The 17926-nt window shown below is 47.1% G+C and overlaps 1 protein-coding gene across 1 annotated transcript in view; it reads right to left on the bottom strand.

The window, feature by feature from the left end:
• Window positions 1-17926, bottom strand: part of FRMPD2 (FERM and PDZ domain containing 2) — a 77013-nt gene that overhangs the window by 41593 nt on the left and 17494 nt on the right. The window contains exons 10-13 of the mRNA XM_040623772.1: window positions 16087-16237; window positions 15296-15434; window positions 9178-9333; window positions 4028-4213 (exon numbers count right to left, since the gene is read on the bottom strand). Coding sequence (XP_040479706.1) covers window positions 4028-4213; window positions 9178-9333; window positions 15296-15434; window positions 16087-16237 — 632 coding nt within the window. The remainder of the gene's footprint in view (window positions 1-4027; window positions 4214-9177; window positions 9334-15295; window positions 15435-16086; window positions 16238-17926) is intronic.

Genomic DNA, 17926 nt, shown 5'->3' with positions numbered 1-17926 from the left:
TGAACTAGCCTCTCCCCAGTATTTTTTAAAATAATGTCTTTTCTCAAGCACTCATAGACGTTGCCCTGCTAGCCTTAATGATTTTTTCTTAGTATTCAAATTATAATGACGCCTGAACTCCAGCGGTTGAATATTTGCTTTTCCACACTTGAATATTTGCTTGGAATTCATCCCTTTTGTCAGTACACGTTGATACGCTCTCATATGGTCTTGACGATTTTCTAGTAAGCGCACTCAGCTATTAAAAAATTTTAGGTGAGCGTGTCGTTTTTTTAAAAAAAATCTAAGAACTGTTCTTTAACAAATCTGAGAAAAGAGAATCATTCACACACACACACACACACACACACACACACCCCAATCTTTCTTTCAACTCATAAACTCTTGGCAAAACTCTCCTTTTAGACACTAAAGCTTTAAGTACCACAGTAGGTGGAATTTCTAGGCATAAAGCTGAAAAACAGTCTCAACTGTCATAGTTTGGATTTCTTCTCCATTTTGATAACATCATCTAATGAAAATGCGTGTGTGCAAGCAAACTTTTACAGAGACGAGCTGCTCTGTGAACAAGAGGATGTCAAACTTGAATCTCCGAGTTTTCAGTACAAACACAAAAAAACTGGCGCCTCTGTTGTTGCAGTACAAACACATTCGGTGCTTCCATAACATCACCTTCGTTTCAAAGCCGTGTTTTGCCATTTCGAACATTTCATCCCCTGTAGTTTTATCGTTACTGCTGCTCGTTCGCCCACTAGTGTGTGTGTGTCTGGTCTGCTATCTCTTTGCAGAACGGTGATGCTCTTCCAGACGGAGGCAGACCTGCCACGGAGCTAACGAAGCTGAGGGGCCGGCAAGGGCTCTGGCCAGGTCCTCGCGTGTTCTCGTGAAGTGTGGAAAGCAAGCTCGGAAATGTTCAGAGCTAGAGGCCGGTGTGACAGAAATCTCTTTCAGTTGTCAGGAATGAAAACTGGGACTTAATTCTCAAAAACACCCCGATCAAGCGGCAGTTCTGTCCTCTCGGGGACATACTTTAGAACTGTAGGTACTGCGTTCTCAACAGATCACGTGATGTTTTTCCTTTTTTTGAGGGAGAATCACACGAAGTAGAGCGTATTCGATTGCCTGCCCTTGTAGCCCAGAAGCCTGAGGCGGCACTGCAAACAGCGAGTGTGTCTCTGTGCAAAGTGTCAGGCTTTCTGCATCTTCTCAAAAAGAAAAATAACTTTCAGTCAGCGATGCTGGAGGAAAGTCTACATTAGACTTCTGGTGCCTCTAGAGAAGCTATTGCGAAAGTGTCAGGATATGGAAACACCATCAGAGTGCACGCCACTACCATTTGAAAGAAAAAAGGACTTACAGTTGATCGGGGAGTGAATTAATACCAGTAATCGTTTTAGGCTTGACGGTTTGGCATAGTTGTTCCCATTTTTAAATTCACAAGTTGTGGCGATTTCTTTTCTCACTCTAAAGGAATATTCACTTTCATTTCATAGTTTGCATTCAGAACTTTGTATTCTTTTTCTTAAAGGGAGCCCTACAAAGCCCGTAGCCTCCCCTGCTCTCTGCGTTCCTCTTCAGGCTTTCGAACCACCGCGAATAACCCAGAATGGTTACCAACACCGGTAGGGTCATCATTCCACAGCGAACCCTTTCTCGAATGGATAATCTTCTGAACTAACGTTGTTGTCTCTGTCCCAGACAGGCTGCCACCATGTCTACGATCACAGTCCAAAATGGCATTTTCCTCTAACTCTCTCACTATTTCCCTGCAGGCGGGCAAGAGCAATGGTCTGCAATTGCCTGAAGCGTCTTGGCGTCTGCTATTAATTAGGCAAATCTCAAACCTACTTCCTGAGCTCATTCTTGTATTGTTCACAGAGTTCGCTTATTGTGCTCACAGAAGCATGAAGAGTGATAGTCACTTTTTCTCAAGATGCCTCATTTGTCGCAATCAATTGGTGACGTCATTTCACAGGATGACCTTTCCATAAAAAAGGTATTTGTGCCGAGGAAGAGGAGGGTCATCAAGGCATGGAAATCCTAATTAGCAGCAAGGCTGTTTATTTTTTTTTAAGCTACTAAGTTTGTGTTGTGAACCTGATGACTTTCCGGCTTTAGTCAAGAGATTGTCCCTGGTCATGGGAAAATAAATGTTTATAAATATTAAACCAACTTAAATATAAAGCATTAACTTAAGGGGCTTGTTAAACTTTATAACTTCGAAAATTCTATTTTTCAAAATTACGTTTTAGGTTATCTGCATTTTTACAAATGTCCTAAACAGATCACATCGAAAAATTTAAACGGTTAACCATGACGTAAAGAAAATAGGAAGCAACACAATAGTATTGAATTAATTCCATAATTAAAACTCCTCAAATCATCTTTCAATTGAATTAAAGTAAGTTGAGTCATTAAAATTATTTTTAAAAACTTACAAATATAAATTTTGTTTACTTTTAGATATAGTCAAAAATATTTGGGGTAAAGTTTCCCAATGGTGTATTATAAGCCACTTTAAAGAACTCAGTTAAATTCTGTTCAGTTATTTACTTTTAGATATAAGCTTTTTTTCCAAAGACAAACTAATTTATCATGAAACACTATCAAGAGGGCACCTGGGTGGCTCAGTTGGTTAAGTATCTGTCTTTGGCTCAGATCATGATCTCGGGGTCCTGGCATGGAGTCCCACGTGGGGCCCTGCGTCCAGCGGGGAGTCTGCTTCTCCCTCTCCCTTTGCCCCTCCCCCTGCTTGTGCTCTCACTCTCTCTCTCAAATAAATAAATAAAATCTTAAAAAAAAAAAAAAGAAAAACTATCAAGAATCATGCTTCAACAGTATGTCAACCTCAACGGCCAAGATGGAAAACACAAAGGAAACATTAAGAAAATGAATTAAACCAAGTATGCTCTACTTAGGAAACTCTAACATCAGATAATGAGCATAAAAACAGCAATCTAGCCAGGAGAAAAATTCTTAAAACCCTAAAAGATTATTAAATGGAAAGAAAGAGCTGATTTTTTTTTCCATGGGCCAAAAGGCAAAGACCTTCACAATTGATAAGGAAATCACCACCAAAGGAAATGGCGCGCTGGCTGGGGTGACCGACCAGGCAAGCAGGCAGGTTAGGCACCAGAGCAATCTGGGGGGGCATCCATAATGATTTTGGTGGCAAATTTATTGTAACTAAATTCAGGAAGTATATAAATACTCATGCAAATGACACTGAAATATTTCAAATGTGATATGTTTAATAGGGATTTTTTGTTTCTAAAAAATGGCTTTTAATGGGGCGCCTGGGTGGCACAGCGGTTGAGCGTCTGCCTTCAGCTCAGGGCGTGATCCCGGCGTTCTGGGATCGAGCCCCACATCAGGCTCCTCTGCTATGAGCCTGCTTCTTTCTCTCCCACTCCCCCTGCCTGTGTTCCCTCTCTCGCTGGTTGTCTCTATCTCTGTCGAATAAATAAATAAAATCTTTAAAAAAATAAAAATAAAAAAAATAAAAATAAAAATAAAAAACGGCTTTTAAATGTTCCATGGGCATCAACGATCCGCAGTCCCCAGTGTCCTACAGCACACCTGTAGTTCATGGGAGACAGGCCAGATGCCTCAGGACACTGTGTGCACGGGGAAAATTTAAAGCACAAGAGAAATGTTTCAAAACCTGGCAGATTTCACTCCACCTACAGTAAGCTTTCCTCTCCCATCTCCCAACACCAACCTTGCTCTCAGCATCGGTGGATTCTCCAAATTAAGAGAACTCTACCCAGAGGGAAGGTGTAGACTTTTTGGCTGATGGCTATTCGTGGGGGTGCAGAGAAGACCGGGCAAGAGACGGGGAGGAGACGGCCTCCTGGGGACTGACTCTCCGATCCCCAGGTAGGCTTCTTCCAAACATGCCACAGTGCATCGGAGTAACTGGTTGTGGGTTTACCTGGTCAGGGGGAGATCGCGCGACCCCGCTGCTCCTTTCAAGGGGCAACAGGACAAAGGACAATGAAGCAGTTATCCACTGAGGTACACTCACACAAGTCGAAATCTTCCTGATTTCTCTCCACTGAAACCGCAAAGTCGCAATCCTGCTGTTGTTTTTCACTTCGTGTACTATGACACCCTTGGCACAGATCCCCAAGGCCATCTCCCCTTCGCCCCTGGTCTTCTCTGGGAGAACTCGATGAACCAGCACACCGTATTCCGGGAGCTGCTGAGTGACCTGGAGCAAGAAAAAGGCCAATTTAGAAGAGATGGTCCCACTAATCTCAAATAATGGGCTTCAAGCCAGTTCACGAGAAGCATTTTAACAGATGTGCCGAAAACAAAAAGAGTAGGACTGCCGAATAAGTTTAGGAAAACACTGAGCTAACCGCATCTCCTTGCTATAGAATTTCTCATCTCTAATATGATAGCATTTCCTATTTTATTAACTCTAGGACTCCTTTATCATGGAGTTCCTTAAACAACACCTGGAAAGCAGTTACTATGAAAATGATACAACAGAGTAAGACTATTCTGAACAAGTGTTTAGCATTCAGACTCTTCTGCGTCACCTCAGGGTAAGGGATTCCTTTTCCCAGTGGTGTCTATCAAGTTGTTGAAATATTGAAATATCCTCTGCTACAACCCCTTCATTTTACGAATGGAAAAACCAAGGCCCAGGCGTAGAAAGCAACCTTCCAGGTGGTGAGCGCCACTGTGAAAGCAAGACAAGCCATGGACATCTTGCAGAGCAAATGGCCTATCAGTGGCATCTCTCACCATGTCCCAGGTGGGGTCACAGCCCAAGGTCGTTCCTCAGTTTACCAGGTCATGAGACTGAATTTGGTCAGAGCCCTGAGGGTCGATCAGGGGTGGCGACTGCATCAGGCCCATCGAATTCTTAAGAGATTGGAGTATCAGCCTGATGCAAATGCTTTTACGTCTGAATGGTAATCACGACTCTATGCTGGATCTACCGTCTGCATCGTCACCTGCGACGTTCCAGGCCTCATCAGAAGGCTGAGGCACCTGGGCTCGCAGCAGCGACTTCTTGCTCCAGAAACTGGAAACGCCCTCGGCAGGGCTCCGTCGGTGAGATCTGGTATCCCATCTCTACCCATCAGCAGAGAGGACTCTGTCCCGGCCAATGTCTCCCACCCCCACACGGGGTAATAACAATAGGGACAAATTATGACTGTTGAGAGCTCCTTCCGCAGGATCCTTGCTGTGCTCTTTTCCTTCCGTGAATGATCTCTGCAGACAGATTATGCTGCCGGCAGAGCCTACAGCTCTTCCCGTGATGCTGATTAAGTCTCTGGGCCTGGAGCCTGCTCGTGTTCTAACTCCGGAGACACGGTTCCTCACCATCCCTGTCATCCGCGGTAGCCTCCGAAACACTATTTATTGAGCTTTCGGTGCTGAGATATTCAACAGCCGGACTAGGCGTGTGCTTAAGGTACTGATTAGGGCCGTCCCAAAACAAAAAGGTAAATTCCTTTAAATAATTGGATGTGATATTTCCAAAAAATAATTTAAAGCCTTCAAATAGTCTTCACTAGACTAAAGACTTTGCCTTTTACTAGACTTGCCTGCATGCTTTAATCGTTTAGTATTTAATTTTAGTTTTTATTTTATTTTTTAAGTATATAGAGGAGCACGTGATCCTGAAGTACTTGGAGTGACAGAATTTATAAACGGCAAAGCGCCAGAACGCCTGGGGGGCTCAGTGGGTTAAGTGCCTGACTCTTGATTTCTGCACAGGTCATGATCTCAGGGTCCTGAGATCAAGGCCCCATAGGGCTCTGCTCTGGGCACGGAGCCTGCTGAAGAGTTTCTGCCCCTCCCCCGCCTCTCTCTTAAAAAAAATAAAAAATAAAAAAATAAAATGGCAAAGCACCATTGTAAACATTTCTCATGCATTATGCTGTTTAATCTTCACAGCCATCACAACAGAGAGGTGTAGCTATCTTTATTCTTTTTTTTTTTATTATGTTCAGTTAGCCATCATTAGTTTGTGATGTAGTGCTCAATGAGAAAGCAGAGGTACACTTAGGAGCCAGAAACAGAAGTGTAAGTCTGTTTCTGAGACCTCAGTCTCAGCAACTAAAATGCAGAGTTCCCATAATGGTTGGGAACATGGGTGAATATACATAAGATCCTCAGGGGCATTTCAATCTGTAAAAAAATAAATAATAATATCTCTTTCTCCATGCTCTACTAGAGAATCTTCTGGAGCACCTCTCCTGGTCATTCTGTATTGCGGTTGCTAATTGTCCTCTTAGAGGGCCACTTTATCTCCATGTGCTTACGGGCATCTCACTATTTTCTCCTCCCTACAGAGGCAGCCAGGTTTAGACTGGACCCAGACTCTCCTGGCTCCCAGCCTTTGCAGCATCCTTGCTGTATTGAAAACTGTTGGAACAAATGGACTGCTTTGTCAAGAGAGTCGTACCAACTCATACCCTTTGACCCTATAATTCCATTCCTGGGAATCTGTCCTAAGAAAGTGTACTGAAATAATCCAGACAAACCCTTCTCATAGTGACATTCGGTGCAGAGTAGCAGGCTTGGGTTGGGGAACCAGCTCCCAGAGATAAATATTTCCTAAAGTACCGCCTTCAAAAGGATCATTAGGTAGCCTTTAGAAAAGATATTTACAAAGCATTTGTAACTATCTGGGGCATGCATATGTTATGTGCTAAATGGGGTAAGACACAGGATATAACCAGTATGATTTCAACAGCTAAAAAAAAAAAAAAAAGGAATGTGTTTATAGTATATAGAAACTCTTTGTTTACGTGAAAAAAATGATTCCCTGGTTGAAGAAGTTTGGAAAACATTGAGTTAACCTTGAACAGGTTGTTCTGGGATTAATATGCTAATTTGGTTGTGAATCTTCCAGACAGAGTATGTTATCAGCTTTACCCACACTGGATTTCTGCCAAAGCTTCTTCCAGTGTGAGATGAGGAACTAGCAGAATCAGTCATCGGTGAACCGGAGGCCAAGAGGCCCCATCTGATAATGGAAGAGAGGAGCCCCGAGGAGCTGTAATTAAATAATCCAGTGTCTGTTTAGGGAGTGATTGAGCTCTGAGGATTCAGGGCCCTGACATTTACAACCTAGTAGGGAGGACAAGAAATGTATAGAAAGGACTGCAATGAAGAATGTCTTAGCAATATATAGCAACAATGTTTCAAATGTTCACAACCTGAGACCCTATAATTCCACTCATGAGATTCTATCCCTAAGGAATTAAGCACAAATGCAGCTAAAGGCTTAATGTAGCAAAAGCGTTAATCTCAGGATTGTTTAAAATAGTCCCATATTTAAAACAAAGCGTGTGCCAAACAACAGAGTATTGAGAAAAAATTTAGGGTGCACCATGTGTTGATTTAAAATAAAGTTTCAAAATGTTGGTGAGATGGGGTTATAAAAATACACAAATCTGCATATATAATATAAACCCAATTTTAAATGTGTATGTGTATACACATGTGAATGCACAGAACAGAAAGAGGAATGAGTACAACAAAATATAATTGTGCTGTCTCCAGGGGGCAGAATTATGAGCGAATTGTTACTTTTATAATTACGGGGGGAAGATTTTGCTTAGCTAACACTCACCCAAACGAGGAGGGTCCTGATGTGCTATGGGGTCACAAAGCCCTCAGGGGTCTCACGCAGCAGGGGCGGTACACAGCCCTCGCATGCCCAACCAGCCAGCACGCGGACCTAAACCCCAGCGTTCCTTGAAACTGATAAGATGGCATGCAAATGAGGTCAAATCTCTTCGCTGTTTTCCATCAATGACTGAAACAAAGCCTTCCTGTATTTCTGCCTAGGAGACGGAGGATTCCTTCACAATCAATTTTCATCATTCAAGGAGGGACACAGAGAGCAGGACGAACAAAGCTGGAGCCTGGGGAGGGGCGAGCAGGTGGGCATTCTTGGTCCTACAGAGGCCTCCGCAGACCCGAGCCCTTGGCCTGCCTACTGGTTCTGTGGTTCAGCCGCCACCCTCCCTCAGATGCCTGCTGATGGCTTTGACGTGCCCGCTTGTCCCTCATCAAAGGAAGGCCGCTTTGTCTTGACAAGGAACGTGCCCGGAGCCTGGATGGTAGAAAGCAGTGAGCTCCTTCCCACCGGGGATTCTCACATGAAGTGCTTATGGGTCTACATGTGCGAGGTCTTGCAGACAGGCTGCTCAGTGACCAAAAAGAAAAGGCCAGATCTCGCCTGGGCAGCTCTGCTTTCAAATGTCCATCTTTACTAAAGGCAAGCAACATGGACACGCTTCCTATCCATCTGGGGAGACTTGTACAGAGAAATGTACAAATCCGGAGCTTCTTTTGAAACTCCTCTTCAGCTCTAAAGGCCAGCCAGGTATCCTGAGGACCTGGGGAAGCCGAGCTGGGGTAGGGTGAGGGGGTTCCTCCCACATGCCCCCTCCCCCCAGCTCCATCTGCACAGGCAAGAGCAGCCACTCCCTGACTCCTCGTTATTGTTCTCATCACACAGCACCCTGTGCCCGTCTCTAGGTACCTGTCTGTCCTCCCTGTGAGACTTGGGATTCCCTGGGGGCAAGGAGCACGTCTTTTCTGTCTCCATTCCACGCAGCGCCTGACCCACAACAAGTAAGTCGTGGAGTGTACAAAGGCTCTTCATCCTAGGCCCCGTGTGTGCCCACAGATATGGGGGACTCAAATGCCACTGCTTTTGCTTGAGGGCTGAAGAGAGTGTGCACCAGAGCTCTACCCGTATGCATGCACCACACCATCTGTGCTGTGCTGAGGACGGTTGCCTGGAAGGCTGGAAACTTGAGGTCTTCCAGTGGCTTTGCTTTTGTTCCATACCCCAGTTTGGCACTTTAGTTGTCCCATGTGTCTCTGTGCGAGATGTGGTCTCCTCACTCATAGAAAAGTGACTGTGAGCTTTATGGTTAAAGAAAGGCCCTGCCCTATCCACCCAGCCTACTAAATCCTACCCATTTGGGGGGAATCATTCCCAAAGCACCTGCCTCCTGAAGCTTCTCCTTGCCCTGCAGAATGTTAGAGTTTCCTCCCTCCCAATGTCTCAAGTCCCTTGTTCATACCTCCATGTGGGTCTGAGCACATCCGCCCCCCCAGAGAAAGCTCCAGAGGAAAGGGCTGGCTGTATGCCCTTGAACACCAGAACCCCCTCCAGAGGTACAGAGGCCTCACCCTCAAGAACTCCAGCTCGGCATCCTCTCCCCAGAGCACAGGACTGAGACGGTGCATCTCTGAGACTTCAACTTGGACCCGGACAGCAGTCATCCTCTCAATCAGACTTGCTGGGATGTAGTCTTCAACCCGAAAATAGGCTTTACCCTCTATCTGCTGGAAAGATGCAGAAGAAAAGGGGCATAACCAAGATGCCTTCTATGGAACTCTGAGCACAACAGAAGCCTGTCTGCAATCCAAACCCCAGGTAGGGCCCCAGGCCAAGGACCCTCCCTTGAAGTGCCACCTAGGGTAGCATTTTCTGCTGAATTAGAAGTTGGCCTAATTCAAATGACATGAATAGAAGGGAGAGAAGAAAGGAGCCACCTGTCTTTAAGACCCTTCTGTACACCAGGTGGTCCTCAGAACACATCAGCTCCTTCGATCCCACAGTAATCCTACAAGGATGATATTATTAGTGCCACTGGCAAGATGAACAAAACGAACAAGGGAGGAAGGCATTCAATAGGGCCAAGATCACGCCACTTAGTGACAGAAACAAGATTCCGTCACCCAAAGTCCTCACACCCTCCATGATGCCAAGCCACTTCCCGAAAGGCACAGCAAAACCCTGGCCCTAAAACTTTGTTTCTTTTATTCATTTAGCATTTATGTGTTGAAGTCTCAGAGATGCACCATCTCCGTTCTGTGCTGTGGACTCGGAATCCTCAGCTGAGAGCTAGCCTACACCAGTTCTGGGCTCAGCTCAGAGACACAAACGGAAAGAAACTGACGAGCAACCTGCTCCCTAAAGCAAGCCTTCGGGATGCTATTAACATGGCCCAGATCCGGAGCACTGACAGCAGCAAGTGCTGGTGAGAGGTGGAGGCACAGGAACTCTCCCCTGAAGCCAGTGGGAACGCAAAACGGCCCGGCCGCTTTGGAAGACAATGCATCTTCCAAACATAGTCCTACCATATGATTCGGGAATCATGCTTCTTGCTATTTTCCCAAAGGAGTTGAAAACTTATGTCCACACAGAAGCCTGCACGCGGGTGTTTATAGCAACTTCATTCATAATTGCCAAAACTTGGAAACAAAAGATGTCCTTCAGGAGGTGAATGGATAAATCAAGTGCGGGACATCCAGACAACAGAACATTATTCAGCACTAAAAGGAAACAAACCACCAAGTCATGAAAAGACAAAAGACATGAGGGAAACTTGAACACCTATCAAGTGAAAGAAGTCAATCTGAAAAGACCACGGACTATATGATTCCAACCACATGGCATTCTAGAAAAGGCAAAACTATGGAGAGGTAAAAAGATCAGTAATTGCCAGGGGATGGTTGGGGAGTGGGGTGGAGAAGAAGGAACACATATATGGAGCATAGAAGATTTTTAGGGCAGTGAAACAACTGTATGAAACTCTACTAATGAATATATGTCATTAGAAATTTGTTCAGACCCATAGAATGTACAACACCAAAAGGGAACGTGAATGTAAATGATGAATTCTGGGGGACAGTGATGTTTCGATGTAGGTCCATCAGCTGGAATCCATGAACGGTTTTGATGGGGGGGCATTGATGATGGGCCAGTCCATGCATGTGTGGGGGCAAAGGAGTACATGAGATATCTCCATATCTTCCGCTCAATTTCACTGTGAACCTGAAAGTACTAAGGACCTTTGACCCAGCTAGGACTATGACCAAGAGAAGAAGTCAATATGGACCTAAAAAAGCCCTAACATAAAAAAGCCCCGAACATTGATTTCTATGTCATTCATACAAAAGGAAGACGGGAAGCAACGGGAACAATAATAGCAGTATTACCCCTTCCATGGCCCTTCCAGGTGCCGCCCAACCGTGAGGGGATGGGGAGGGGAGCAAAGGTCCCCCCCGATGTGGCGTGCCACATAACCATCCTGAATGGTCATTAAGAAGGTCACGGGAAGACATCTGCCATCAAGGGGGAAAGCACAATGCAACTCGGACGTGGCACGGTTTGCACCGGTATGAAGTCCCCGCAGGTCATCAAAGGCTACAAGGGAACGCACCCGAGGAAAGCTGTTCTGCCGCAATGAAGTGATTAAGGAGATTTATTTTTATACCAAAATGTCTTTGTCTCCCTTTTTAAAATGCAAATGTAATCATGTCACTTCCCTGCTTAGAATTCTTCAGTGGCTCCCAGTCTTTCACTGCAGTGGTTTCCGAATTAATTTTGTCCCCAGCACCAGAACCATTTATCAAACAAAATAGAAGTCCCTTCGGAGGGTACAGGACGTTCGTCCCCCAGCCCCCCCAAGCCTCCCGGCCGTTTCAGCTAAAACCGCAGTGACAGAGCAGGAGCCCTCCCCTCAGGCCCCCTCAGTGACACAGACACAGGGACAGGCCCTCCTGTCTGAGTCTCCCCGACACCCTCTGATGTGCCCACCCCAACGCCAGGCACACAGCGAAGCAAGGCCCTGGAAGTGAGTCCCGGCTGGGCTCTCACTAGCTTCCCCAGCCTCACAGAAGTGCCATCTTTCTCAGTCACGGGTGGAAATGACACGGGCTTTGCAGGGTTGACAGAGGGCTTGGAGGATACCGAGGACGGAGCAGGCCCTCCATACATGAGGACTGAGGGAGTGGGGGCCCAAAAGAGTGGGTGTGTGTCATCTGTCGCCTTTACACATGCAAGGGAAAAGGAAAAGGTGTGCCTTTGGGGGCACACGGGGACAGCAGAGAGCGTCTTGGGACCGCTCTGGGGCACCGCAGTGAGAGAGGTCGAGGTTCCACAGGGGCTGGGGAAGGAGCTGGAGGTGGAGGGTGGCTGATCCTAAGTACGAGCACCGTGCCAGGCGGCGGTAACGCTGGGAAGAAAAACGCAGCAGGCTGAGGGCGTGAAGAGGACCTTGGAAGACTCTGGACGTGGCAGTAGCTTCTGTACCGGGAGGAGAGCAAAATGGTTCTGGTATAGTCTAAATACGGTTTTTCAAACGGCAGCTTGTAACACATTAGTGAGCTAATGATTGATAGCTCATACCCAGCATTTTAAAAACGAACTTGAACAGACGAGGCAATCCCAGGGCACAGCACATAAAGAAAGGGTGCATCTTATTTCCTAAACTTTCGCTTCGATTCTGTTCCACGTACATGTGCGTGTGGGTTGGGTTATCGTGTCTATTTGTTGTTGTTTTGTCAGGGGTCATGGCACAGAACACTTGAAAGCCACTGTTCTCGAGAACCATTTTAGCGTTTGAGTTTGTCCTTGCTCTTACACCCAGTTACTGAGGCGAAGCAGGCAAGCTGGGACGAAGGTCACACACCCTTGCGCTCCCCACGCCGTGCTGTGTGAGGACAAAGACCACAGTTCTCTGCGCGGCGTCCACACTGGGTGGTGGCTGGAGCTTCTCCTTCTCAGACTCCAGGTGTGTTCGTTGGCAGGGCTGTCATAACAAATACCACAGGCTGGGTGCCTTAAATGACGGCAATTTATTCTCTCACAGTTCTGGAAGCTAGAAATCCAAGATCAAGGTGTCGGCAGGGTTGGTTTCTTCTGAAGCCTCTCACCTTGGCTCAGAGATGGCCGTCTTCTCCCTGTGTTTCCATATGGTCTCTCCCCTGTGCTCCTGCATCGTGGTGTCTCTCTCTGTGTCCTAATCTCTTCTTATAAGGACTCCAGTCAGATTGGAGTAAGACCCAACCAGAAAGCCTCATTTTGACATAACCACCTCTTTGAAGACCCCATCTCCAAATACAGTCATATTCTGAATACTAGGGGTTAGAGCTTCAACATACAAATTTTGAAGGAACAGAACATACTTCAGCCCATAACATGAGGTCAGACCAAATGACCCCAGCAGACTCAGAACTTTAGCCAAACACAGCTCCTTTGGTCACCAAAGAGGTAGCATGGCTGACCACTAAGTGCTCAATGGTGGTAGACATATTTTTAGCCATGTGCAACTGCTCCCCCTCTTTCCGGAAATGGAAGCCATCTCTCCTCCCTCTCAGTCCATGCCTTTGCATAGTGTGAACTCTACTCTGGTTCTCAGGGTTGCCATGTAACTCAAGTCTAACAAATCAGAGCGTGACATCTCCTGCCACAGTGACTGGCTTGAGTGGACACATGACCTTATCAGAACCAATGAGAGAGAACTGCAGGATTTCTACAGTATTGCTGAGAGAGAGGGAGACAGAGAAAGAGGGAGAGAGAGGAAGCCCCTCCCTTTGGTGCAAGGTTGCAACTTGGAGGGTAGACTCTAGAAGCCGCTGAACACAGACCTGTGGAGGAGAGCACAGCCCAGAGACGCAGGAAGCCCGAGGCCTGCTGATGTCCTTTGAGTCCCTACACCCAGCAAGCCCTAGGCATGGTTAAGCCCCCAGCCCTGGAGGCTAAAAGGAGAGAAGAAGGAGCTACCAGGTACGCCATAAAAGGACTAGAGAAGCCTGTCAAAAAGGTAGGGAGGACCTGGTCTTGCAGGATAATAAATTACACGTTTTATTCAAGCCAATCTGAGCTTGATTTTCTGTCACTTGCTATCAGGACAGCACTGAATCATCACTTATCCTGGCCAAGAGGTGGGAAGGAGATGTCAAAAAGCACCCAAGGGTGGAGGGGGGGTTCTTCTACTTATAGAGAGGCCAGGAAGTTGTGGAGGGTGGGTAAGGTGGGGATGACGGTGCAGAGGCTGCAGGAAAAGCATGCAAAGGCCCAGGGGTATAGGGATTGGACCTCGTACTTTTCTTCCTTTTGAGCAACGGATTCCTCCTTCACACAGTCCTCAGGTCCTCTCTTGAGTGTATCTTCTCCAAGTTCAACACTTCCTAGAAGCACCCAGCTTTTCTCACATGACAATGGCAATACCCACCAAGATCAAGCCCAGTGGGCTGGTGGGGAGCCCACCTTCCTCGCTCTTCCCTCTCCACCTTCACTGATGCGGACTCCGCATTGGGATGGCATGTCACACCGCTGGGTCACATGACTCAGTTTCAGTTGAGGTCTGTTGCCAAGCCCCTTTGCCCTCATCTGGAACATGGGTGGGGGATTTGGGAACCCAGAGCAAAGTTGCCCGGCTCTCTGTCATAGCTCACCTGGCTGCTCTCTCTTTCCTGCCTGCTGTCCCCATTTTGAATCTTAAATAAGTAAGTGAATGTATTAATATCATCCTTCCCAACTTTGATGTATCTGCAAATTAAATAACCAGTAACCTCTACAAAGTCCCCGAGGACAGTAACACAGGACTATCGCAGGCAAATTCAATCAAAGAAACTTACATGTGGTTCTGCTGCAGGGACAAGGGCTTGGTCAAAAAGATTAGAGACTTTGAGAGGCAGTGTGTCCAGCAGAATCGGCACTGGCCTTGGAGTCAGACACACCTAGGCTCAAATTTAGACTTTACCATTCTCCAGCCACATGAGTCTCAGATTGTTCTTCCCCAACATGAGAGTAATAGCAATGCTGCTGTGAGGACTGAGTGAGTTAACAACTATGGAAAATGTCTAGGTCAACAGTAAGTACAGTGTGATCTCTTAATAAAGGTTGTCTATTACTGGTGGTAATGATGATGATAATGATGGGAACTCAATAAATTACTAAATTATTGTTTTCAGGAGAACCCTTAGATTAGAACTACATTACAATGTATACACTTGACTTGCTCATCTTTGTATCCCCCAGAGCCTAGTGAAGAGCACTCAATGAAAGCTTTTTGGATGTGTGGATGGGTGGATGGGTGGACGGATGGATGGATGGATGGATGGATGGATGGATGGATGGATGGATAGATGGATGGATGGATGGATGGATGGATGGATGGATGGATGGATAGATGGTTAGATGGTTAGATGGTTAGATGGTTAGATGGTTAGATGGTTAGATGGATAGGTGGCTGGGTGGTTGGACATACAGGTGGATGGGTGGATGAATGGGTGGATGGATGGGTGGATACATGGGTGGGTGGAGGGACATATAGGTAGGTACATTGATGGATGGGTGGATGGATAGATGAATGGATACCATTTACCTCAATCTTAGTGATAGACGCTGAAAACACTTCTCAAAGTCTCAGTCTCCATATTTCTAATAGTTCCCCCCTTTCCCATAACTGCTTCTCCAATGACCCCACCATGGGACCCAGGTTTCCACCCCTACCTCCTCGGGGTAATTGCCAAACTCAGCCTGCAAGGCAAGGACCGCCAGTTGCAGCAGTGTCTCATCATTGCAGTAGAGCTTCTCCTCCAGGATGTCTTTCCGAAGCTGCAGATAAAATTGATGCCTTGTCTGGCTGTGCCTGGGAGAGAGATGCAGGAATAAAGGCCACTGGAATGCTGGGGGGGAAGGAGAACACTAAAACCAGAGGGTTTTCACAGTCCGGGAAGCAGGGAAAGACAAAAGATAGGATACAAGCCAACAGAACCCAGAACGCAAAGTCAGTAAGACCAGTGTGGTCTCCTTTGTCCACATCGTGCCTCCTGCCCCGAGTTGAGGACTACTCTGTGCCTGGCACTTGACACAACGCCCATAGAGATGCTTGTTGCTGCGGTTCAAGTGAGAAAACTGATATTCGGATGATGTTTTTAGTAAGCAAAGGAATAAAGAGGCAATGACCCAACTCCACAGTCATACATTAATCTTTCCTCCAACCCTGAACGCTGGGCTGCTGAGGGAGGGTCATGCTGGGGACAAGGGAGAAGTTTGACTTTGGGTGGACCATGTCTGAAACAAAAGGGCAACTTCGTTTTGACCGGGGCCCAAACACTGACTTCCCCCCTTTTTTGTTTAATATTGGAATCTAATCAACGTGATCAACCACAAGGACTGTTGTTCTTTACACGTAATTTACAATTCGCCAAGCACTTGCTACCCATTATCTCTAACTCTGACGTCAGCCAGCACATCCACAGGTCCCTGCAGGAACGAATGAAGAATTTTGGAGCACTCACTGCAGTTGTGCACAGCAGCTGGCAAAGAACTTTATCCTCAGGAAGAGTGTGAAGGTGTCCGAGGGGGTCTTCTTCTGGGGCTGCTCACTCCAGCCTTCAGGGGCTATCTTGCATAACCTGGTTTCGTGGTCCAAGAAAAAGAACTCTTTCCCTGAAATGAAAGTAGAGAGGGAAAAACAGTCAGGCGAGCACCACCCATTCAGACCCACAGCCCTGAGCTCTGCCCAGAAGGGTCAGACAGGAGACCTCAAAGGGCGGGAGAGAGCAGGAAGCAAGTCCTCCGGACACCTGTCACCACAGGACCTTTGCTGGGTCTGCGAGAGGCCAGGAGTCAGAGACAAGGAGGAGAGAGTCAAGGAAGAGGAACTCGGCACCAAGAGGAGAAACGTGATCATTTATTTCAGAGAAGGTATCACTTCATAGCTGCCTTTCAGCTACTGCCCTATGCAGATGGGTGAAAAACAAAGGAATGAGTATTCATTCCACTCCTGCCGTGGGCCAGGCCCTCTGTCTCAACTGGACTAACCCCAAGCTTCCCCAGCCATTGGCACGATACGGACTGAATGCTTTTATCTCCCGAAAGTTCTTACCCCTAATGTAGCGGTGGTAAGGTGGAGCCTCTGGAAGGTAGCTAGGTTTATCGTGGGACCCCCATGATGGGATTCGTGTAGTAAGAGGAAGAGACCAGGGCTCACTCTCTCTGCCATGTAAGGACCCCATGAGAAGGTAGCCATCTGGGAGCCAGGAGCCAAACCCCAAACCTGACCATTGCTCCAACCCTGATCTTGGACTTCCCAGTCTCCAGAACTGTGAGATATAAAGATCTATGGTTTAACCCTCCTAGTCTGCAGTATTTTACTTGAGCAGCCCCAGTAAACCGAGACAGGGCATGAGCGAAGTCACCTTTGCCTTCTGACCTGAATGTGGCCGGCTTAGAAACTCCCATCCAAGCTCAGGACTTCTGCTCCTACGGAGTCTGTCCTCCAGCAGCTCTGCGAGGGAGGCTGAATCAGCCCCAGCCCCTCAGGCACTGCTTCTGTCCCTCTGTTCTCCTCAAGGTGAAGCCTGACAGCCCTCCTCACTCCTTCTGGGACCCCTGCAGGTCTGCCCCAGCCCTGCCCCGCCCTGCCCCACACCCTCCTCCATGCTTCCCCCTCTCAGCCCAGAGGCCACACGATAGCAAGTGGCCTGGGCACAGAAGTTGTGCCAAGCTTTGGAAAGCAGATCTGTTAAGTGGATAACCAACCTTTTCTCTCAAAAGCTGTGCATGCTGGGGAAAGGAAGGGAGGTGTCCAGAGAAGTTCAAATAGCATTCACCATGCTGCGCCCAGACCTTCGTCCCCTCTGCTCTCAGCCCTTGGTGCTGAGTCTGATTCCCCACACCAACTCACCCTTCCCTTAGGGCCACTTCTCTCCAAGCCATACGCAGGTCTCCATTATAGTTTGGCTAGAAAACCCTCCCAAGTGGGTTTATTTCCAAACCCCAGACTGGTGACTTTTGAATGATTTACCCAGGACGCCCCAGGGAAGCAGCTCTAGAATGTCCACAGGGAGGGGTCTGGGAGGCACCTGACTGGGAGGAAGCAATCCGGGATAAGTGCAAGGCTGGACTCAGAGCAAGCGCACTGGGTGCCTGTCCGTTGCATGTTACATATCAATAAAAATACAATGTTTCCTAAAGATTCTTCTATTCACACTTTACAAAAGATCAAGCAAAGGTCAGTCCATCACATCAAAGCATATAGCAGTTGTTCAGTTTTATTTAGGAGAGGGCTCTTCCTGAGGTCTGCGGAGAGCTGTGGGGAGAGGACACCCCCCCCCATGGCACACTGAATAACGC

Source organism: Ursus maritimus, unplaced genomic scaffold (assembly GCF_017311325.1).
Source record: "Ursus maritimus isolate PB19 unplaced genomic scaffold, ASM1731132v1 scaffold_7, whole genome shotgun sequence".
Lineage (NCBI taxonomy): Eukaryota > Metazoa > Chordata > Mammalia > Carnivora > Ursidae > Ursus > Ursus maritimus.
This window is presented reverse-complemented; position numbering and strand designations above follow the sequence as displayed.